This window comes from Netta rufina (genome assembly GCF_964035555.1).
Source record: "Netta rufina genome assembly, chromosome: 4".
In the NCBI taxonomy this organism is placed as follows: domain Eukaryota; kingdom Metazoa; phylum Chordata; class Aves; order Anseriformes; family Anatidae; genus Netta; species Netta rufina.
In genome coordinates this window covers 10010118-10033732 of record NC_140127.1, presented here as the reverse complement: position 1 = coordinate 10033732, position 23615 = coordinate 10010118, and the positions used below count along the sequence as shown (strand labels likewise).

At 39.8% G+C, this 23615-nt stretch overlaps 1 protein-coding gene across 1 annotated transcript in view; it reads left to right on the top strand.

Annotated features, from left to right (window-relative positions):
* The first annotated feature begins 16614 nt into the window (after positions 1–16614).
* Positions 16615–23615, top strand: part of SMARCAD1 (SNF2 related chromatin remodeling ATPase with DExD box 1) — a 42595-nt gene continuing 35594 nt past the window's right edge. The window contains exon 1 of the mRNA XM_084285454.1: positions 16615–16998. Coding sequence (XP_084141580.1) covers positions 16803–16998 — 196 coding nt within the window. The 5' untranslated portion in view covers positions 16615–16802. The remainder of the gene's footprint in view (positions 16999–23615) is intronic.

Sequence of the window (23615 nt, the reverse complement as noted above, 5' to 3'; positions counted from 1 at the left end):
TATTTGCTACCTGGTTGGGTAAGAAGTGCCAAAGTCATTTACTTTGAACTTATCCTTAACTTATTCCAGGGAAAAAATATTTATAGTATCTAGGCTAGATGATACACTTAGAAATATGAACTGACTCCCTGTAGAGCCTCAGAGTGTCAGGAAGCATGAAGCCAGTGTTGGAGGCACAATAGTTTTGAAACATCTGTCCCAGCTCTTTATTTGCTTCTAATCTGTTGCACTTGTTACTGCTAGTCAGGTGTCTGCTACTGATCTGTTGAAGAAAAAAATCTGACACTCCTCTTAAGTAAATTAAATTTGGGTGTTACTTTTTTGGAGATGCAAAAGTTGTTTTGTCAAAGCAGATGTTTTCTCTTGCACTTGACTGGCAATTTAACAACTCTGACCTAGCAAGAGGCAAAACTCTTACAGTTTCATGACTTCCTTCATATGGTGCTGTATCTTAACACATAGCTCATTACTGGGTCTTAACTAGAGCAGGCATCACTTTGTGTTGTTGATAGGTTTTGGGTAGTTATTCCCCAAGTCCTTTTTTTGGCATTATCATAGCAGTGACAAAATTTGCAAAGCTTTTGAAATGACAGTAAGTCACCAAGTGACAGCTTGGTTTTGGGTGCAGTTTGAAAGAAAATTGAGTAAAATGTATGTTGAAATAACAAAGGGTCCTAGAGATGTTTGAAAACATAAATTCATCTAGTCCTGTTCAAAATCTGAATTGATGTCATACAAGTAGACCAAAAATAGGGTTAAAATGTAGATGGATCTCAAAAACTGTATTACGTGCAGCAGGGCTTGGACAATGATTATCAAGAAGGACACCTGGATAATGAGCAAGGAGGAAAAAGAGCAGGCTGTATACATTCCTCTCTTCCTCCTTAGAAGTAACCAGAAGGCTAAAGCAGATTTGCCATTTTATCTGGCATCTCCCGGATAGAAGCATGTGCTATGCAGCACACACCCATGGGGAGCCTGAGACATCCGACCTTCATGTGTGTGTTAAATTGAGGAAGAACTGTAACTACTGCACGCACGCTGTGTCATCAGGCTGTGCATGTGTAAAAGCCAGTGGTGTGAAATTTGCATTCAGAACAAGAGGCTAGAGCTAAGCAGGGCAGCCTGTATAAACCTAGACAAAAGGCCAAAGTCTTTGTATCCCACCTGGAAAAAATCTCTGTATGGAAAAAGAGTGTGGCTGGGAAAACCTGGAACATGCGTAGTCCTACCCTTGCAACCGTTTGGGCAAGCATTTCTATATGCCTTAGGCATACCCTGTGTCTAAAAAGACAATGCTATTTGCAAATAAATTTCAAAGTATTTCTACTGTTAGCTTATACCTAGAGTGCTATAACTTCAGGGACTGAATCTGATGTCCCTGACCATACCATGGAGCTTGCTTTTCCAGCTAGGACCCAAACTGTACTGGCTTAGACAAACTTTTTGGACATCCTTTTCTCTAGAACATGGCAATTATGATGTAAAAATTAAAGGTGTAAAATTAATGATGTAAAAATTAAATCATATAGTCTTTGCTATGTGATCAATACACATTTAACTTTCTCATATTAAATGACGTAAAAGAAATAAAATACGGTTGGGTCCTTAAACTGTTCTGAATGGAGGAAAGAAATGGCAAGAAAAAGAAACATTTGTTTTCACATGAACACATCATAATTATGAGAAACGTTCAGGTAGCAAGATAATGAGTAGCATATATGACCATATAATAACCTAGGAAAATAAAGGTGGATAACATCCTGCTTCGTTTATGATGCACGGTACTATAGAATAGTGTCATTTTCTTTAGTTTGAGTTCAAATTGAACAAACAGATATCCTATTTGCACATCATTTAAATGAGATACAGACTGTAAGAAAGTCTCATGCTGTTAGTCACCTATTCACAAGTGTTTCGGTTTGCATGCGGAAATACTTGCAGGTACTTCTGTGTTTGCTGACTTACTAGCGTTTATTTGTGAGTATGTGCATAAGTGAAGGAACACTTGAGCAGGAAAACTTTCAGAACCCTAATTCTCTGAGAAAATATTGAGAACAGACTTGAGTTTACTAAGCCAGATAAACAGAAAGAAGCATCATTAAACTACCAAAAAGTCAGTGATGGAATATAAAATCAACATGAATCTGATCATTTTCTAATCGCAGGGACTCTCCAAATAAGTATAAACTAAGGGAACAATTTTCTGTCAAATGTGCTTATCTGTAAGTGTTACAGACACTCTTTTTTTTCACTGTGGCATTTACCTGCTGTGAAATTTTTACATCCAAATCCACAGCAAAAACATACCCTTCTTTTTTCCTTTCCTGCTTAAAAATAAACAACCAAAATTGCTTTTAAGCATTGTTTTTAAATATCTATTTCAAATCAATATTCAGAAATGTTTATAGTCAGTCGCACCCTTTCCCATACTGACTTTTACTGCAGATTAAGGAAGTTGAAATAAAAAGTTCCTGCACTAAGTAACTATTAATAAACGTCATGTTTTCACAGCTCTGTAAACAAAGTACAGAAAGTAGCCTTACAATTCATGCATTTAGCTACTCCAGCTTGATTTTTTAAGCTCTCTTTCCTAAATATATGTTTGGTCTTGTTCCCCAAATGTATTCAGCCATGTGATATGTAGTACCAGCTCATTCATATCAGATGAAGTGTGACTGGAAATAAAGCTGGATCTTTTTAAGAAGACACAGTCCTTTGCTCCATATTTCCAAACCAAAATAGCCAAGTTCATTGTATTTTTGCCTACATTTCATTACTGCTCTTCTTCCTTCTAAGTGAAGACTAATGTAAAGACAATTGCTAAAGAAGAAGCAATCATAATACCCTATACTAACTAAATTCAGACTTACGGCTACTCACAGGAGAAATACATGACAGATCCATTGTTCTGTATTAGCAGGATATTGTCCCAGTATATGAACACATGCAAACTTTGAAGGCTTTGAATATTTAAGGCAAGACACTAGTGGCTCATCCCAGTGGGAACCGCAGAAAAGGGGAACCTGATTAAATTTAATGTCATTGTCACTTTTTTTTCCATTGCTAAGAATTATATAGGTAGCCATAGCTACCACACTGTTCAGACACCATGACCACAATATTCTCCCTCAGAGGTTGGCGTCAAGGGCTGAATTATTCACTCCAAGAATGTGATTCATTACTAGATGTGATTCTTGCAGATTAAAAGATTTGTCAGTATATAAAATACATACACATATTCTAGAAGCTTATTTTAAAATCATTGTCACACCCTCACCAACCTGAACAGCTACTCGTTTTTCTTAGTGTTATATAAGTTTGGAGCACGTGTGCCCCTGTGCCATTCAGAAATCTTGGAAGTAACAGAGCAGCTTTTACTGATTACTGTACTACAAAAGATGAAGTTGAAAACTAAGGTAGGAGTGTGAAGAAGGCTGCTTATAGACACTGAAATTAAAAAAAGAGTGCTTTAACTTAGTTTCTTAGAAATGTTTGCCTGCTTGAACTATCCTCTTATCTATTGTTTATTCTGTCAAATGAAACCTCAAATATATATTATGCTTAACTGCAGAAAGTGCGTAACACTGTTTCTCCACTACTGTTTCTGTTGCTAACTCCCATCTTCTGCAGACTTGCCTCACAGTGTTATTCCTAAGTTGGATAGACTAATTAGACTCATTTCCATCCCAAATAACTTCTGTGAGCATGCCTCATTTACCACTCACTGAGATACATGAATAAAGAAATGTCTCTATCTACAAGGATCTGTCCAGTGTAAAATGGCTGGTACCTCTAACATGCTTAGTGAACACATTTTTCATGTATGTGATGCTAGTGGCTAATTTTAGTTTTCCTTTTGAGTTCTAAAACAATTCTCTAGCTCACGGTGCTTACAAAGCTTAATTCTGCAGCAATCCTTTCACATACAATGATTACACTGACACAATACCTCAGAGTTTTGCTGGGCTTAGGGGTTCAACAATGAAGAGCACGAGACGGGAAGAACCATTAACATTTATGCAACTTGATCTCAACAGGGAAGCTGATGATAGGCAAAGTGGCCAAGAGCCTTATTCTATCCCCTGTAATTGTTTCCACCGTTTAGTGTACGGCAGGATTATTGGGCTGAGCTGTTAGGTTAGCACAGAACTACTGTACTCTAAGTGATTTTCTCAAAAATTTTGAGTGCCTGCGTCTCTGCTCAGGATCTGTGGGAGCTACATTGGCTTCTCCTTGCAAATCAAGCCATACATCTAAGCAGGGCCTGCAGAGCCAGAGGGAAAAATTGAGTGCCTAGAAGAGAACTACATATCCAAATACTAAATGCTGTTTGGCTCACCAAAGTTCCTTTTAATAAATATTGTTTCATTTAGTTTAAAAATAAAACTAAATAAAATATTTGAGTTGCCATGGGATAATTCGTGTCGTGTTACCCTAGGTGGAAGAAAGCAGTTGTTACTTTTTTCCACTGGTGAAGTTTCTCAAACTAATTGGTCTGGTTATTTTTATTTTATTTTATTTTATTTTATTTTATTTTATTTTATTTTATTTTATTTTATTTTATTTTATTTTATTTTATTTTATTTTATTTTATTTTATTTTATTTTATTTTATTTTATTTTATTTTATTTTATTTTATTTTATTTTATTTTATTTTATTTTATTTATTTTTTTTTTTTTTTCCCTGAAAGGTTTAATATCTATTACCTTATTTTGAATTCAGGAAAGGGCTTTCTGAATAATATAGTAGGCATTCTGGAATAGTTATTGTTCTAAGTTAGAAATAGGTAATTTAACCTATTTTTATTTAGCTATTTGTTTATTAATACTTAGTGTCTTCTAACTTGCCAGGGGCACTTGCTCAAATCAGGTATTTTCGTCTTGTGCAAACAGCCTTTTGAAAATAAAGTGCCTACTCACAGCACGGAGGGCTACAGAGCTGGCCTGGTGATGGAGTCAGGGCACCGGACCTCCATTTAATATGACTACAAGGTTGGTAGGACTCTGCTGTCTTCAGAAACCAGAACGGCAGTGGCTTTTGACTGCCATCTTGTTTTCTCAAAGGTAACCCAAGTCCAAAAAGAAATGCTTGAAGTTGTGTGTGTGCTTTTCAGCTTGGGTAGCATGAGGGAACAGCCCCCCAGACAGCTCTTCTCCCCACCTCAAGAGGTGTGCGGCCCTGCTCGCGCTCTGACCGGCCCGTCACGGGAGGTGGAGCGTGCCCTGCCCCAGGCACTGCTGGTGGGACAGCTCCTGGCTCCTCGCCCCCACTGTCCCCTCAGCAGGGGGATGCCTGCACCCTGGGAGCCTCTCTCACACATGCTGCTCCACCACAGGTATGAGATAACCAAAAAAACAAATATTGCCCTAATGCAGTTTTAAGTCAATATTTTGAGCTGCTGTCTGGCCTATGTGATGAGAGCCAGAGGTTGGAGGTCACCTACCTGTTGATGATGGCAGCAGGAGCACGGGAGGCAGATTCAGCAATCATCCATGCTACTGTTCAACTAGGTTTGTTTGCTGATTGAGTATATCAGTCACACAGCTCATCCCGGTCTCTTCACTGGGAGCTTTCTGCTGATACAGAAAAGAGGGACACAGGAGAAAAAAAAGAAAAAAAAAGAAAAAAAAAAAGGAAAAAAAAAAAAAAGAAACAGATCTTATTACTGATAGATCCTATTTTTAACCCTTCTGAAATGTGTTCTGCCTTTCTTGGAAATTTCTGGGCAATAGTGGGGATAAATCCAGAGGGTTTGTCATTGAACCTGAAGGGGATCAGGATTTGGTGCTAAACAGCTCGTGGCCAATACATCGGTGAGGGAGTGAACACAGAGGCTATCTGTATAAAGCTTTAGCGAAGTCTGTGTGACTGCTCTGCAAAGGAAGCCTGGCATCTAGTGGACATTTAGCTGCTGCAGCACTTTGACTTTTTTTGGCTAGCAGAACTGGGGGTTACCGATCCAGAACCCCGCAAAACGAGTGCTGGTGTTCAGTTCATGTGCCTGACTGCAAGTTGTCGTGAGCTTTTGTCCTAACCACTGCTAAAAATTTATGCTGAGTCTTAAGTCTGTCCGGTTGCCACTTTAAAAGATATATTTGAGCTGTTTTTTTTTTTTTTTTTTTTTTTTTTTTTTTTTTTTTAATAGTTCCTCCAGGAAACTTGCTTTTGTGTAGTACATCATGTTTTCTGTTGTGCTTTTTTTTTTTTTTTGGTTGTTTTTTTTTGGTTTTGTTTTTCCCATAATAATTACAAACTTGTAGAAAAAAAGCATACAGAAGATGTATGAGGAAATCATTCTGAATACCTGTTCAGAATGAGAGAATACAAGATATAATCTTGATAAAAGGTACTATGGGAAGAACTTACATTGTTAAGTGTGAAATACATTTTATGTATTTCATTAGATGTTCCAACAAGATGCAGACAAAACTGAATTTGTGTTTTCCTTAAATTCTGAATTTAATGTGGGCATGCAGAGTATCTCTCTTAAGTACCCATTTATGTTTCTTTTATTTCAAGTTCATATTCTGAGTTCATTGGAGGCCAAGGTAAAAGCACGTGTAGTGCTGCACAGTTGCTTTGAGTAGATGTTACTTTCATTTAGAGCAATAATCTGCTGTGCTTACTCAGCTAAGTTATATCTTACTGTGCACTTGCTCCAATTAAAAGTAATAGGACTGATTTTGGTATAAAGTAATATTCAATATTAACAGAAGGAAATGACATGATCCATGTATTTAAATTATTTTATGTTTATGAAATAAGTTTAAAAAATCAACTTTTTCACAGTATTTTAGAAGAAAAAGCTAAAAGAGTTTTCTGAAAATGAATTCAGTATGACTACTATTGCAAGTGATGGATCCAAGTCTCTGAAAAGTTTGTTTGTTTGTTTGTTTGTTTGTTGTTTGTTTGTTTGTTTTTTTAAAAAAAGATGGTTGTAAACTGCTTTTGTTGAGCTTGGGCTCACTACAAACCCTCATGGCATTTCCCTCCCCCTGGTGGACATGCGAATGAGCTTTGCTTGCTTTCTAAATCAGCTAGCATCCCTGATCCCGCTCACCTTGCTTAGATGTTGGGCGACCTATTTCTGCAGGAAATGAAATCTCCTAGCGGGCCAAAATTGATCACAGAAATAATTTTTTACTACAGGTAGCAGTGGAGAGATTTTTCCAGATTGGCACTGAAGAAATTAATGGAACAGTAATGAAATGCTTGATGTGCAGATGATGCAGCTTGTCTTCCTCTGGTAGAAAATTCTGTCATGATTAGATTGTTTAACCAAATACCCATAGAAGAGACAAAGGCATGAGAATATGCATTTTAATAATCTTAGTCTATTTAAATGAGAGAAAGTGCTTCACTTTTAAATAAAAGTAACAGAGAAGTGACAGAAATGTTAATGAATTTACTTAAAGTTCATTTGAAAACTGAGCTGTCAGCATAGCAGTGAATTAGAAAATAACGCACTGTAGTACTAGCTAGGGAATACTTAGCAAATATCCTTTTGGCTTTTGCAATGTAGGCAATACAATGTGTTTGTGTTTTATGCTGCCATGCCAATTAAGAGGCACATTTGTTTTCATCCCAAAAGGTTTATTCTGTTTTAATTGAAAATTTCAGCAAAGCCTTACATGTGAAGCATGTCTTCAGAAATACTTACTAAATATTCCCCTTCCCCTGCCCTCCAAAAAGAATTGAATATAAAAGTTAGAAATTGATAAAAACTTTGGGGGGTTGATACACCCCTGATAATTTAATTACAGCCCATATTGTAAATAACTGCTGACTATTTCTCCTTATTTGAAGCATAATGTATTAAAATCAACTGCATGGACTTGTTCACATGATATTGTTGTATTGCATGGTAAAAAACAATGAAAAGGCTAAACTAAGGAAAGCCCCCGTAAGGTCTACATATTGTTCTTGTTAAAATCAGGTGCAAGAAGGGAGGTTAAGAATCTGGGAAAAACATAATGAAACAGAGAAAGAGAGAAAGAATCATTAAAGAAAATGAGCTGGGAGGGGCTGCAGATCATCCAGTCCATTCTCTGCCCAAAGGCAGGATCAACTTCCAAGTTAGTCAGCTTTGACAGCTGTTTGTCTAACAGGTTCTTAAAAGACTCTAATGATGAAGAATTCACCTCACCAGATGTTATACTCCAGTGTTTAATTATTTCTATAGTCTGGAAGAATTTCTTAAGCCTAATGCAAGCACTACTTGTTCTGTTTTTCATGAAAATAGGACACAGACTTTTCTGTGTTTCTTGCAGCACCTTTCTGTGTACTTCAAGACATGCTCTCCTCAGTATTCTCTACTTTATATTCAGCAACTCCAGATCATTTAATCCTCCTTTAAAGGCCAACTTCTAGAGAAGTGAGCACGGAGTTTTTTCTGGACTATCTCAGATTCAGCCACAACAAAAGAGCTGTATGCCTCGAACTGGACACAGTGCTCTTGCCTTACTGGGCATAGAGTGTAATAGTTGTACTCAAAGGAGAGTGTAGTGTTAGGCGTGTACGCATCCTCATACAACCAAGTGTGATGTTTCCATTTTTCATAATGGCATGACCTGTTATCACTCCTAGATTTGCTTCTGCAGAATGGTTACTTAGGCTTTTTTTTTTTTTTTTTTTTTTTTTTCCCTGTATTGTATTTCTGCATTTTTTATATATACTGTGTGGAACCAGTCCTTGTTGCTGCTGCGTAACATGCTATTGTTTTCAAACAATTTCTTCACTTAGGCAAGATGACTTTGAATTTTAATCTTGACCTCCAGCATACTTACAGTCCCTTCTCAGTTTTCTATCACCTTCGAATTTAGTATTCAAAGTGTTTATTCCTTGACCTGGGTTGTAAATAAAAGGACTAAATAGGGGCCATGCGAACACAACTCCATTTCATACGCTCCTCTGTGTTGACTGCTATGTTGTCTTTTAACCAATTCTGGAGTCTAATCTAGACCATGTTTCCATAGCTCATAGCTATGCTACAGGATACCCCAATTTACGGATATGCCACAATGGCACAGTGCAAAAAGCCTTACTAAAGTCAACATATACAAAATTTGCTGGTTTTCCCATATTCATGAGCCTTCCTGCCCTGATGCAAAACAATGAAAATTGTTTTCGCCTTGCTTTTTCACAAATCCACGGTGCCTGTTGCTCCTTAGGCTGGGGTGGGGAGTGGCCATTAAGTGCTTATAACTTCTTTGAAATTTTATTGGCATAATAATTCCCTCTCATTAAAAGCATTTCAAGGTTCAGCTTCTCATGTTGCAGCCCTAAAGAAGTATCCTGCAATTTAGAGTTAATGCAAAATCTCACTACGTAGATATATCAGCAGAGAAGTGTCATCCCTTCCTCCAACATTTAAATGTGTGAAGCTTTTACTGAGTGCAGATAGTCAAATGCAGCCTACCAGTAATCTTTACTATGACAAGGTTTATAATGTTACCTAAATGAATTAAAAGGCAGTTAATATAAAAAAAAAAAAAAAAAAAAGCGTAAATCCCAGTTTAACTATGTGAGCTTTTCTAAAATCCCATGTCAAGATAACTTCTTAATGAAATGGCTGATTGTCAGGTTTGGCATCAAGAGGTAAAAATATTATTCTAATATTAAGATGTGGTTTTAGGATTAAGACTTATTTTCCTGGAAAGCAAAATACAGTGTAACCAAGTGCATTGATCCAATTACAGAAGCAGAAATGAAGGAATCCTAGGAGTGGAGATGCATATATATTTTATCTATTTTTATATGACAAACTTTTACTCAAGATTTTAAATACATAAAACTGAAACAACAAAGTATAGAAGGTTACAAAGGAACTTAAATTAAAAAAAAATACTGCAAAGTATTTATTTTTTTTTTTTTTAATTTTAGAAAGAAGTGCATGTCTAAATATATTTAGGGTTTTGTGATCAAAAAATCTGTATTATATTTCCCCAGTCATTATGGTAGGTTTTGCCATACAAAGATCTTTTGAGTTTTAAGAAATGTCCCCATTTTTAAAATAACATCTTACCTTAGAACATCTTAAAAATGTAATTTTGTGTGTGCATTCAGACCAGTGTTGTTTTAAAATATAATGATAAGACATACTATTATACTGGATATTTCACTAGTTAATAACACCATTAATTACTTATGGGAAAAAGAAATATATGACTTGTTATCATTCCAAAGGTCATATGTCCAGCACTTCAGGCAAAACTGATTTTGATTAAACTGCATTTCATTCAAATGTGCTTAACTCTTTTAAGTATTAAATAAACTGTGACTACTGCTTTCCTTTCTAGCATAATTATCTGAACTGATGTTGATTCAAAGTGCTTAGGATACGGAGGACACCACTAAATCAGGAATGATGAGGGAAGACAAAACTTGCGTTAGATGATCACCCTTGACTATGCCCTATAAAGAATGTTATAAAGGATCTAAAGATAGACTGTAGTCCTGCAATGAACTCTGCATGGGTGATCTGCTGTGCCCAAGTGCAAGTACAGTAGGGGCAGAACGAAATGTGAAACTCCCTGATTGTTCCAATGAAACTGATATTCCAGCCTCAGATAAATCTATCAGTATATACCTGTAATACTACTACCAGCACATGCTTGTAAGGAAAGGATCTGGACACAAGAAAGTCATTTGGCATAAACCATAGGTTGAAGATGTATTTCATGGAACGAAGCTTTTAATCAGCACAAATAAAGAACAAATTCAGACTAGTCTATTTTCATTTCTTAGAAAAACCAACAGGAAATGTCAACCATTAAATCTTTAGGTCCATCTTTAAGTCGTTAGGTCTTTTTGTACCTTCTAGAGGTAGGTAAAAAGGAAGCTGCATTAACCTTAGTAGCTGCAGTTCACAACCAAGTTGCTACTCCAACATATACGGAGAGCAGTAAAGTGTTTTTTTTTTCTTTCTTTTTTTTTTTTTTTTTTAAATGCTGGACTGAATCACACACTTAAACAATTATTCCAAACTAGTACTGCACACAGTTTAATGACTTTAAGATTGTAAATTAACTTTGAGAAATTAGACAGTACTTTTAAAGTGAAATTCACACTTTTGTAAGCAAACATTCTATAAATGTCTCCACATTTGGTGAAATAAATGGTTTCAAAATCTTATTTCATGTGTAGAAAGCATTTCTGGAAAATAAATAGTGTAGTTCTACTATTTGTGCAATCAGCAATAGATTGGGCATTACTCATTTGGCTAAATTCCATTCAGCATGCTTCAGTAGCAATTCCTGCTTTATGCAGGAAATTTTTGTAGCAGTCACACTGAACACGAAGAACAAGATACAAAAACAATGAGGAATGCATATCTAAACATGCAGGAGCATTAATAGGTAATACTCGGCCAACAAACTCCCCTGAAGTAGGGATCTTGCTGTATCTCTTCCAAGACCTCGCACGTAGAGACCAGAAGACCCAGGAGAGTTTGACATTGCAAATATTTTAATTTGCACTCCTGACCATGATATGATCCTGTAATGAGACTGGAAGACACAAAATACTGATGGTAATTCATCAGTGCCCAAGCTCTCCAGAAATGCCCCTTTGGCTTTTGTCTTCCCTGAGTTTGCCTTCTGAGAAGAGCCCCCTTTTGCTCTACTCCTTCCAAATACATTCCCAACCTTCTCGCATCAAAATGAAGTTAGTTTAGACAGAAAAACAAACAAACAAGCAAAATGTTTGAACAGAAAATGCCTAAGAACTGAAGTCTCCTAACAGCTTAGAGACCCTTTACTACCTTCCTTCTATAGTTATTATTGTAAATATGTAATTTCACAGGTGTCAAAATGACGTCTTCAAATGACTGAAGCTTACTACAGGGGACTGTTGGCTGCTGTAATATTTAGCCCAGTTTTCTAAGCAGGACAAGTTTCCAACCCAGCAAACTCTTCCTTCCTGCTCCCCACAAACCCTTCTGAAACGGACATCTAAGTTTCAACCAAATTTGAAAGAGAAGCAGAAGTCCTCGCAATAAGAAGTTCCTTGGAAGTGATACTCGGAGAGGAAAAGGCTTTCCTGTTGCAGTCAGCTGCTCAGTGGATACTGCACGTGCTATGGCGAGGCAGCTGTCTTTGCTGGGTGAGGTTAAAATGCAGGGCTTAAATGGGGAGCCACAACACTATGTAGAGACAGATAGAGGGGGATATGGAGGACAAAGTCCTAAACTAATAGGAAATCAAGCTCATTAACCCTGCTGTTCCCAAATAGAGTTGTTTACATTCTCATTGAGCCATTACAAATGAAACAGTGGCATGCAAAGGCCTTCATGTTCAGCAGGACTGCTTAGAGTGCACAGACATCATATTATGTACATCTTTGCAGGAGGGCAGCGCAGTGTGGAAGGGTGAAAAGCTGTGCATATGGGCTTGAGCAGGTGACAAAGCTGGTGAGGGGTCTGGAGAACAAGTCCTATGAGGAGCGGCTGAGGGAGCTGAGGTTGTTCAGCCTGGAGAAGAGAGGAGGCTCAGGGGCGACCTTATTGCTCTTTATAAGTACCTTAAAGGAGGCTGTAGCGAGGTGGGGGTTGGTCTATTCTCCCATCTGCCTGGTGACAGGACAAGGGGGAATGGCCTCAAGTTGCACCAGGGGAGGTTTAGGTTGGATATTGGAAAGAACTTCTTCACTGAGAGGGTTGTGAGGCATTGGAATGGGCTGCCCAGGGAAGTGGTGGAGTCACCATCCCTGGAGGTCTTTAGAAGACATTTAGATGTTGTGACATGGTTTAGTGGAGGACTTATTAGTGTAGGTCAGAGGTTGGACTCAGTGATCTTGGAGGTCTCTTCCAACCTGGATGATTCTGTGATATGAACTGTGCTAAAGACTTTTAAAGTATCTTTAGGCACCAAAAAATGAGGATTATGTAAAGCAATACCAATGCTGTTCTATAAAACCCAGCTTATCCTCTTATTTTTCCTCAAAGGATGTTGTTTTTTATTGTCTCCCAAATAGAGAAAGCTGTCTATTCAATGGACATCGAGAAGTAATAACCCCCTTGGGTATGAAAGAAAAGAGACATCTCTGGGACAGTTCCAACCTGAGGCCTTACTCTGTAACCACTGTGCAGCTCGCACATCAAAATAGTTTGGATATTCATGTATTTAATTATGGCGGGGTTGCTACAGCAACATCATGTACAACGTGCAACTCCCATCGCTTTTCCAACTGCAGCTGTATGAACTAGTTTAAACATTTTATTAGATTTTTTTTTTTTGAATTTATGATCAAGTACAAACCCATCTCCACCTGACAGCTTGTCTTGTTGCTCACGATTTATAACAAAGCAGAAGCACTTCCCACCAATCCCATCCAATGTTTGGGGGCAAGCACCAACAGATGTGCTAAGGGAACCTATATCACAGTCCCTGTTGATTTTATCCCACTCTGGTGTAGCTTTGGCACGTTCTCACATGGTAATCAATGCAGACCTTCCCCCTCACTTTTTTTTTTCTTTTACAAAAGACAGCATCTTTACCAATATTTCTAATTGTGACAGGACATAAAATGGGCATAAACCAACAACAAAAGAATAGTAGTTGAAAAAAACACACTTATTAGGAATGGTGATAGAGATGTTTTGTCTCAGGCCACTGTTTACTAATAAACAGAATTTTTACTAATAACTTGTCTATCTGTAACGTGTAAATTGTAACTTTTTGCATCTAGACAGACTTTAATGTCTATTATCAAACTATTAGAATTGATTTTACTTCTACTCAAGATGATGCTTGAATATGCATCAATTTTAAAAGGAGTGATTTTAACCTGACATTTTTGTTTTCTTTTCTACTCTCAGTGTTTGGGCCATTATTTTATACCACTGCTTCGTAAACCTTCACAATTATCTCAGAAGGCCTCCACGCCACCTGGTATGCTCAACTGCATTGCTGGCATAGCAACAAAACTGCAGCTGAAGTAAAACAATCAAATTTAACGACTTCAATGTTGCATATAAAGCAATTCTCTATGTAAACAGCTTCCCTTCGTATTTCTGCTACCGAGGTTTAGAACAAGATTCTTTCAAAAAAGCATCACAAATCACCCTTCAAAACAGTAGCAGAGAGCAGTCTGTCAGTTCTCCAGTAAGCATGAGCTGTCTAACTGGCACCACTACCACCTCAGACGTTTTTCCTGCCTTGCTTGCCAGGAATTCAGTATAGCATATTAATAATACTAATATCTCCCAATTACCTAGTCTTTTCAAGTTCAAAGCATTTAAAAAAATATGAAATAATCTACGACAGCAATTTCCAGATTCATGCTAATTCCTGTTAACGCAATGCTTTTAAAATCTGACATGTTCTGGAGTGTTGAATTTCATCCCTTTCATTTTCAGTGTTTTTTTTTTTTTTTTTTTTTTTTTTAGCTTTTGTCTGATTTTTTTTCCCCAATTTCTGGAATTTGTGACTTTTTTTTTTTTTCTTTTCCCCAAGACTGGTGGTACTGCCTGCCTTGATGAGTCAAAAATAAACTCTGACCTGAGTTGACATTTCCCTATACACTGGCTTTCTCCAGAGTCACCTTCCTTTCCCAAGTCTTCTGTTAGTACTCCCTCAGTATCTGACTTTGTCCTTACAGTCAGTTAAGCAATGTGGCTTAATATCTATCACACAAAAATTAGTCTCACCTTGAGGAAAGAATGGGCTCTGCATTGTCTGGATTTTTTAAACTATGTATGTATACGTGTGTTGCTGTAAGTTTGTGTCAGGCAATCATGCCAGACATGTTAGCACTAGTATAAATACTTTGCAAAGAAGGTGATGAGCTTTGTGATGGTTATTAGATCCCAAGAGGATGTGAAAGTGCCCTCAAAGTCCACCCTTTTTCTTCTTCTGATCCTCAACCATCTTAGGTTCCTACAAACTCCACTATTTCCTTTCAGAGGAGTAACGGGCCTTTTAGGTGGGTGGAATATGAGTGTAAATGTGTCAGCTGGTAGTGTCCAGACCCTGTATGACAGGCAGATCCTTCTCCCTTTCTCAGGCTGACCTGATGTTTGCATTATTTACCATAGATATGAGTTGTAAAGCAGAATTCTCCTCGAAGAGCCACACAGCAGTTGCCTTTTTATGTCACCAGTGTCTATAGCCCAAGCACTCATTTTTTCCTCAGTGCAGTTTAGCCTTCCTCAGACAATAACCTCATATGACTTCTGAACCATCAAGACTTCGACCACCTGCCACCTCTGCAAATCCACCTGCATCTGTCTCTGCAGGGAAAATCTGACTTTCATTCAATTTACAGGTTCAACTTCATCTTTTCCTATTTCAAGTCCTCTGCTACCCAAATATGAGATTAACATTTGACCTGAAAGCAAGACATCTTTACTGGAGCCTGGATTGGAAAACGGTTCCTCCAAATAAGTTTGCTCCTCAGAGCTTAATTATGTTACTTATTTACCTGTTCAGTGGTCACTTTTTTATTCTTGCTCTAGAATAGATGAAAAAGACAAACTTCCACAACAACACTGTGGAATAAGACAGTACTGAAAGACACCGCTGATGGGTTTGTTACTTAGATATGTGACAGGGAGAAGCATTTTGAAGTCCGTACCACTTCTCCTTGCCATTTTCCTGATGGAAAGGGCAAAAGAACTGCAATTGGGTACAAATGAGTCAGATTATCTGCTCGTGCTGGGTGTACGTGTGTTTGTTGAGCGCTGTAATATGTTGTTAAGGTCATAGGGGCAAAGCGAGCATTGACTACTTATTTGAGAGAGTCCCTTCGAGGGGAGCAGACTTCATTATAATGACAATAACGATTCAGTATGAAGCAGCCAAGACTACTGATGAATACCGATGACAGAAAATAACATCGATAGAAAGAAATTTCCAGGTAGACCTAATGTGTGCGTAGGTGCCATCTCTGGAAACACTTGGAAACGCTCCCATTTTCAGGCTGCTGCGCGTTTGGCAGACAGCAGCACGTCGAGCCCTGCCCCACGCAGCGCTGGCAGGGGCAGATAACCAGCCCCACATGGCACAGCCGTGACCCCACGTCGGGCATCTGAGCTGCTGGTAACTTAAATAAGTGGTGTGTAATGGTAATGGTGAAGGAGCAAAGTGGGTGATGGTTAAGGCGAAGGAGCGAAGTGTGAGCACAGTGCTGGACCTGGCAGGATGGATGGGGAAGTGGTTCATGTTTCTTTATTTGGTAGCACAACTTCTCCAGAAGGTTTTTAACAGCAGCAGCACCCGGCTGCCCGAGATAACATTTATTTACTCCTGCCCTGCCTTGCAGCGCGTTATTCCACAGGTACCCCTGGTACCCCTGAGCCTTCTGAGCTCGGGTACCTCTTTAAGCTCTGGCACCTCCCAGCCTTTTAACGCGTGTGGGCGCACTGCTATGGCCTCAGCGACCTCCACAGCCCTTCCTCTGCCCACACCGAGCTCCCTGCGCACCCAGGCCCCACCACACGGCCTGAGGGACCCCCCCCCACCCTCACCCCCTTGTTCCCCTCCCCTCCCCTCAGGCCGCCGCCATCTCCCCGGCGACCAACGGCCGCCGCGGCAAAACCGCGCGAAGCCAAAGCGGGCGGGCGGGAGGGGCTCTGTGACGTCATAGCGGAGCGCCGGCTCTGCGGGGCAGCGGGGGCAGCCGCCATCGGGGCGAGCCGGGGTCCCGCCACCCGGGCTTCGGCTCCGTCTTCGGCTGTTTTCGGCTCCGTCTTCGGCTGTTTTCGGCTGGGCTTCGGCTCTGTTCGGCTGGTTCCGGCGGGGCTCGCGCCAGATGCGCGGCAGGTGCCCGTGAGGCGGGCGGAGGGCGCCGCGCTCCCGGCATGAGCCTCTTCAACCTCGACCGGTTCCGCTTCGAGAGGCGGCGAGGCGGCGCGGGGCAGGAGGCCGGGCCGCAGGGGGCTCGGGGGCAGGCAGCCCCCCAGGCTGGGGCCGGGGATGGCGAGGAGCGGGGCGCAGGAGAGGATGGCGGCGGCGCCGGGCCCGGCTCCCCGGCCTCGGGCGGGGCGCAGGGAGCGGGTGAGTGTGGGCAGAGCGCGGCCGCTGTCCCGCTGCGGGGCTGTGGGGGGTGTTTTTTTACCACGGTGTGGAGGTTTGGCAGCGGTTTGCACATCAGGAGGTGTCAGGGGGTCAGTTTGTCGTGTAGGGGCCGCTCGGTAACCTGGTAACCGGGGGTGGAACGGCTCTTCCCCTTAAGCACGGCTCGCTGTCTGAAAATACCTTCAGCTTCCTCATTTACACGCTGTTTCCCATACTATTCCTTTTCCACACTAATATATTAAGGTTTTCAGAGAGGAAAACACCTTTTTGTTCCCTGGTGAGCTCAATACTACACATATTCAACGTTTTCAGTAAGCTAACATGACACACAGCACTGCAGATAAGCACTTGTCTTCGCTCTTTTCAGCACTTGTTTCTGTCTCTTTGGCTTGGGCCTGGGTGTGCAAAGAGCCGAGAAGCCTGTCACAGCCAGCCCATGAGGACCTCAGCCTCACTCGGAGCTCTGCAGCAGGCCCCTTTGCTGGCGATAGCTCGTGGTTTTCGTGGAAATGTGAAAAAGCTTGCTCATGGAGGCATCTGTGCTGCTTGGCTGATGCGTTCACAATATGCTGGTTGTGTTCGGATTCATCAGCCAACGCTGGTATGCTGCTGTAATGGCTGTCAGCTGCACAGTCACACTCACTTGTGATTAATTTTTTTCCTTGTTACGCTGGCAGCTTTTCTGTTGTTGAAGGTGTGAGAATGGATCAGAAACAAGTAATTTTTGTTCTTCACTCCATACGTTTTGGACATTTTTATTCTGTCCAACTTTGGTTACAAGTGTCAAGATGCAAGTGTCCTTGAAGAGATCAGGCAAACTGATTACACATTTAGGTAGTAGTGGAGCAACAGCATCCGTTGGTGTTGTTTAACAGTTTTGAAGGCTAGTTATTGTAGTCGCTTATCTATATGATAAGAGAACCTTTTATGTGAAGGAGAAGTTCCTCTTTCTTTCACAGATGATCCAGACAATACTACAGTAGACTGATTACTCCATGAATTCTGGTGTTGTGCAGACTGAGTGTTTTCAGTTGACTAGAGCGCTGTCTTGCTTGTGTTATTAAACATCAATAAATGTTTAATGTTTAAAAATAAAACAACAAGAATTTTGGCTTCGTAGTTGCCAGTCTGCAGTTAAACAGCCTGTCCAAAAGCAGAGAGAGTGATTTGGTGGCAGGGCAATGATTGGACCAGATCATATTGGAGGTCTTCTCCAACCATAATGGTTCTGTGGTACCACAGGAAGCGAGCAGCCTGCAGCTGCTGTGTCTGCATGTGTGTGTCTTGTTGAGGATTGCTAGAAAAGCTGGCACTCAGAGGAAGTGTGCTTTGGGACAGAAGTAGGCTTCCTGGTTGTGGTAAGTCACTTTTCTGCAGCGTAGGAGGTACTGATTGCCAGTACTCTTCTTGGGTGGTAGGCATGGATGCAGACTAACAAATGGTGCTGCTTGTCTTTGTAAATTTTTTCCTTTAATCTACCCTAATGAAAGACTCAGCTTTGCCAGTGGATGCATGTACTACCAAGACCAACGAAGTTTGGAGCTTGTGTTTTTTAAAGTATGGGGCTTATATCCTACAAAGGTAGGACAGAGGATGGATGAATGGCCTAAGAGGGAAGGAATACCTGCTATAGAAAGGCATCTTTTTTTTTGTTTGTTTGTTTTTGGTAGGAGTATAATAAAAGGCAGCCTAAAAGAGGAACTGTTGTAGAAGGCTTAGTAATAGTGAGAAAACATGTGGGAGGCAATTGTAACCAGCAGTAAATCAGAGTTCAGTAGAAGTGCAGGGCAAGGTACCATGAACACATGCTGGTGTAGAACAGGGGTTCCAGTTAATGCTTAAAGTTGAGATGTAATCACCAATACTTAGCATTTACGTAGTGCTTCATTTTTCACAAGTATTGAGCGTTTAAAGGATTTGGAGTGGTTTTGCGTGAATATGTGAAAAAAGTCACATCATTTTCATGTAACCCATTTAAATGAATTAATCAACTATTTTAAAAACTATGTAATATTTTCTAAGCCTGTAGAAGTGGAAATAAACAACTCAAATTTTGTCTGTAGGATATGAGATACCTAAACGTGGAAGAATAAACTAAATTGGTTTAGCAGTTGCATGTCCTCTTTGCTTCCTAATCATCATCAGGAAGACAGAATTTTTCTTCCTTTCGGTCAAATAAAATAGGCAGTTGTTGTCCTTCTGTATTATCATGCAGAAGGAGCAGAGGTGACCTGCTTAGGGCACAGTGTACGCTCTCTACTGCTAACTGCATAAGCAAAAGTATTGAGCAGTTTTGTACAAGAAGCTGTTTACATCAAGTTAGCTAAAAATAACCTTCTGGAAGTGCTCAGTAAATCATGTGAGGACAACATTTACCTGTATTTCTTCAGAAAACAAACGCAGTGGATTTGAAAAATACTGATGCATAGAGCTGAGATAAAGGGGAGAGTGCTCCTTAGTTCACGTGTACAAACCAAAACAATTGATTAAATAACAGGTGACGTTTTTTGTCCCACTTAAGTTGGTATCACGCAGTCATATTGTGTATGTAAAAGAATTTTAAAATCAGATGCTTTTCTTTAGAGGTGAACAGTTCAGCATCCTTTACTAGGGATTTCTTTGGATTTCCAATTTGTTGAATATTCCAAAATGTGCTTCGAACAAAGAGAGACAAAAATAGTAATTCCATTCTTTTTAGGACAAAAAAAGTTAGATCGTGTCTTGTGCCATGAAATGCCACTATCTTTTCAGATATTTTCTTATTTTTCCCAGAACAAGCTAGTACTGCTAGGTCGTTCTGCACCCTAGGTATGTAATGCTTCCTGTTGCTTTGTGTTGAATGTACATACCTTACGCTTCTATAAGTAAGTAAGTATTTTGCAGTATGATGGCCATAACAATGGATTGTCTTTATACGCTTACGTATTCTGCAAGTGATGCAGGCTTGCAGTGACTTTGCAGCTGAGCTAGAGGTGATTAATTGTGAACATCACTTCACTGAAGGGTAGGACTATCAGCTACTGAGGGATAGTTACCAGGTCATATCTGAAAGATACCGTCCTAAAAAGCTGTGGAAATGCATCAGGGTAGTGCATTGCAATTTTCTGTAGGGATCAACGTTACCTAGTAAATAATTCACACATTAAGTCTTATTATTATGTGGTGAAACTGTCATCTTATTTGTAAGTAGCCTGGTGTACGGATATAATGAGATGATTCCAGCTGTAGAAATGGAGCAGAGCTGTGGTGGAAGTGTATGAATTAAAAGAATTATAATCAGGAATTTCAAAATAAGATTTGCAAGCATGATTTTTGTATTCAAAATTTCAAAATTCAAAATTTCAAGATTCAAAATTCATGGTTTTGTATTCAGTTTAGATTTTTGTATTCAAAAATCATGCTTGCAAACTGTGAATAGTAGATGGAAATAAAAGTTGTAGATGAAATTAAACCATTGCTGTTACTGGTGGCTAATTATTTTTTGTTGATGTCCTTTCTGTGCAGTTCAAGTATCTAACCCAAATGATTGAACTGTCAGGTATCAGTGTGCAGTGTCACGTCACTCACTTGCACTGGGGCTACATGCTTTTTGTATTCTTATCTGTTGTCCCTTTTTTTTTTTTTTATGACCAGAGGAAGCCATGTATTTTGCTTATTCCACAGTTCATAGGATATCATTCTACTTAATCATTTCTGGAAAAAAGTAATGACTTCAGTACCTCTTCTGAGCATTCCTGGGAAGATAGGTTGAACTAAACATTTTTAAATGGTATCTTTATGAAGCATCTTAGTCTATTATTGATTGATTTTTAGGGTTATTGTAGCAAATGAAGAAGACTTTATTTGAAACAGGAATATTGGTGAATTTGTAGACTATAGCAATATGCATTTGATACTGCTTTCTGAAACTGGGTAGAAATTACCTTCTGTTACTTTGTGCAGTGGTAGTAAACAAAGTTAGCTTCAAAGTATTACTTCAATTTTATTTTTATTCAGGAAAGAAAGGGCCAGGCTGCTTTGATCATGATGTGTGGTTTGTATTGTAGGTTGCAATTAGAATTATAGGGCTATGTAACGTGTCTCCACACTAGGTATATGTCTTCTGAAAGACTGTAGAAAGTATGTTGTTTAAAAACAAAAAAAAGTCAGGTTATAAAGTGAAGCTTAGTAGAGGAGCTGTGTGTTTACTGACCATGCTAAACACAGCATTTGCTGCGATGTTAGAGTTTCATTTGAATACCTTCATCCCTGGCTTAAAACTGTCACCATATACTTGTGCACAGTTGGATCCAGTTATTCTTATGGAATCTCTTTTTGTGAGAGCAAAAATTAGTTGTTGAGTTTTTCTTTTCTTTTCTTTTTTTTTTTTTTTTTTAAACTAGTACTACTGTACAAGGTTATGATTTGCTCTAAATACACAGGAAGGACTCCTCTTCTTACATATGTGACTTACTTTTTTCCCCCCCATCTGTCCTCTCAAGGGATTGAGTTCAATGGAATAGGCAGAGGAAGCAGAGGAAGGAAATAGTGCTTTTTTTTTTGAGAGGGAGAATGCTTTTTCCTAGTAACACAGCATTTCATAGGTAGAGGAGTTAGGAGCTGTCAGGAACAGCGATTGCTATTTAAAGTAAAAATAAAATGAGAAGGCACCAAGTGGAGAAGTAAATACACTTTTCATTTAAATCTAAGCTTCTTCCAAGGCCTGTTCTAAAGAACAAAATCATTTAGAAGGTTGCGTTGTTTTTGTAAGCTTGTTGGTTTCTCTTTATATCCAATACAGATGCTTAGCAAAGCTGTAATGGGTGCCTGCCTGCATGACCTGCTATTGCAGGAAGAGTGTGTTTGGAATATAGTCTAACTGACAAGGCAAAGATCATGGAAGCTGACTTGATTGTTGGTGTTAATTCATTAGAGATGGTGTAGAGATGTTATGTTACTTCAATTTTACTCCTCACAATTCTGTGCTATTGCAATAACCCTCGCTTGGCTAGCCCATCTTTATAACGTTGACAAATGTTGTGTTTCAGTCTGCTAAACTAGAACTGCTTTTTAAACCAGCTAGGGAGAGGTTGCTGGAACAAGTTTGCCCACATCTTTATATTTAAATTCAATGGAAGTGTTTGATACTTACCCTAATGTCTCTTCTCCTGCCTTCTTCTTAAGATATCTACATACATATAGGTTTTACATAATGAAAACAGCCTTGTGAGAGACAGCATGTCTCCTTCCAAATGTGGGCAGGTAGGAAAAAGTGCAGCTGAAGAACTCTGCTGCTAGGGTGTTGGTCTTGACTGCAGGAGGGCCCGTCCCGTTTTGGAACAAACAGTAAGCTGCAGCGTCGGCTTCTTAAGATAACACCATTGCTTTGCTAAGTGAGGCACTTGGCCCTGCTAAAAATCATCGCTGTAATTTTGTGCCACACTTGAAACTGATAGAAAAAGGTCTTTTTTCATAAAGAATGAATTTGACAACATGTAGCTCACTTCTGCATTTGATTATCTAATGAATTTATTGTAGCTTTCAGAGTCTTTCTTAGTCTGAATTCCTTTGGAGTAGGAAATTAGCCTGGAGAGTTTCTTCACCCATCTGCCTCCCAATTTGATGTATATTTTTGTCTGTCATTTATAGGAAAATACATCTATATTCTGTCAGTTTTTGGAGTTTTGTCCTCTTACAACGTAAATCGGAAGCTGTTAACAGCAGGGAGCTCCCAGTTGTTCAGTACCAGCTGCAGAGATGGAGTTTGTTTTGCTGTACATTGAGTAAAAACACCTCATCTCTACACCCCTGAGGGAGCACAGAGGCAGGTAGGGGAGCATAAACAGCACAGCCTGTCCCAGCTTCTGCAGTGGCTGTCCCACTGGGTCAGTGACTGCCAGCTGGTACCGGGCTGGACCAGCAAGGAGGTGAGGTGCTCTGGGGAGTCAGGCAAGGACCAGAGGCTCTAAGTCACCCCCTGCATGTGCACGAGGCAGCTCCAGGTGAGGGTGACCCAACACATGAGGGCACTGGTGTGGGCTACAAGGTTTTGTGTTTAGGATGCAGTTTTATTCAGCTGGAGATAAGTGAGAGCTCTGGTTTTGCATATGGGAGCTGTTGTCAGTAAGAAGGGTGATACACTCTCAGCTGGCCCCTCTCAGACTCATTATGGTGTCTGCTATTCCTTAGGGAAGTCAATCTCGAGGTTTCCATCTATAGCAGTTACTGAAAACGAAAGCTACCTGACCCTTGAATGGTGGCAAGCATGAAATCTTGCCTTGGTCTGTTCAACAAGCCGGGTATTACATTTTTAGTCCTGCTTCATCAGTGCTTATCTCTGAGTAATGCCCGTGGTTCTGCAATGAACGTAGGCTGGGTAACAGCAGCAGGTAGGAAGCAAACTTGCCTGTCACTTGGGAAGCAGTTCCTTTGTGGGCCTGAGAGAAAGACAAAACCTTTCCTGTTCCACATGGTCAGTCTGAAATACGGGGGTGTCAGATCACAGAGGTTTTTAGCTGAGAATTGAAACTGATTTATGATGTGCTTTTCCTTCTTCCTACTCCTGTATTTCATCCTGGTAGACTAACATACGGTTAGATGTGTGTTACTTATATTCT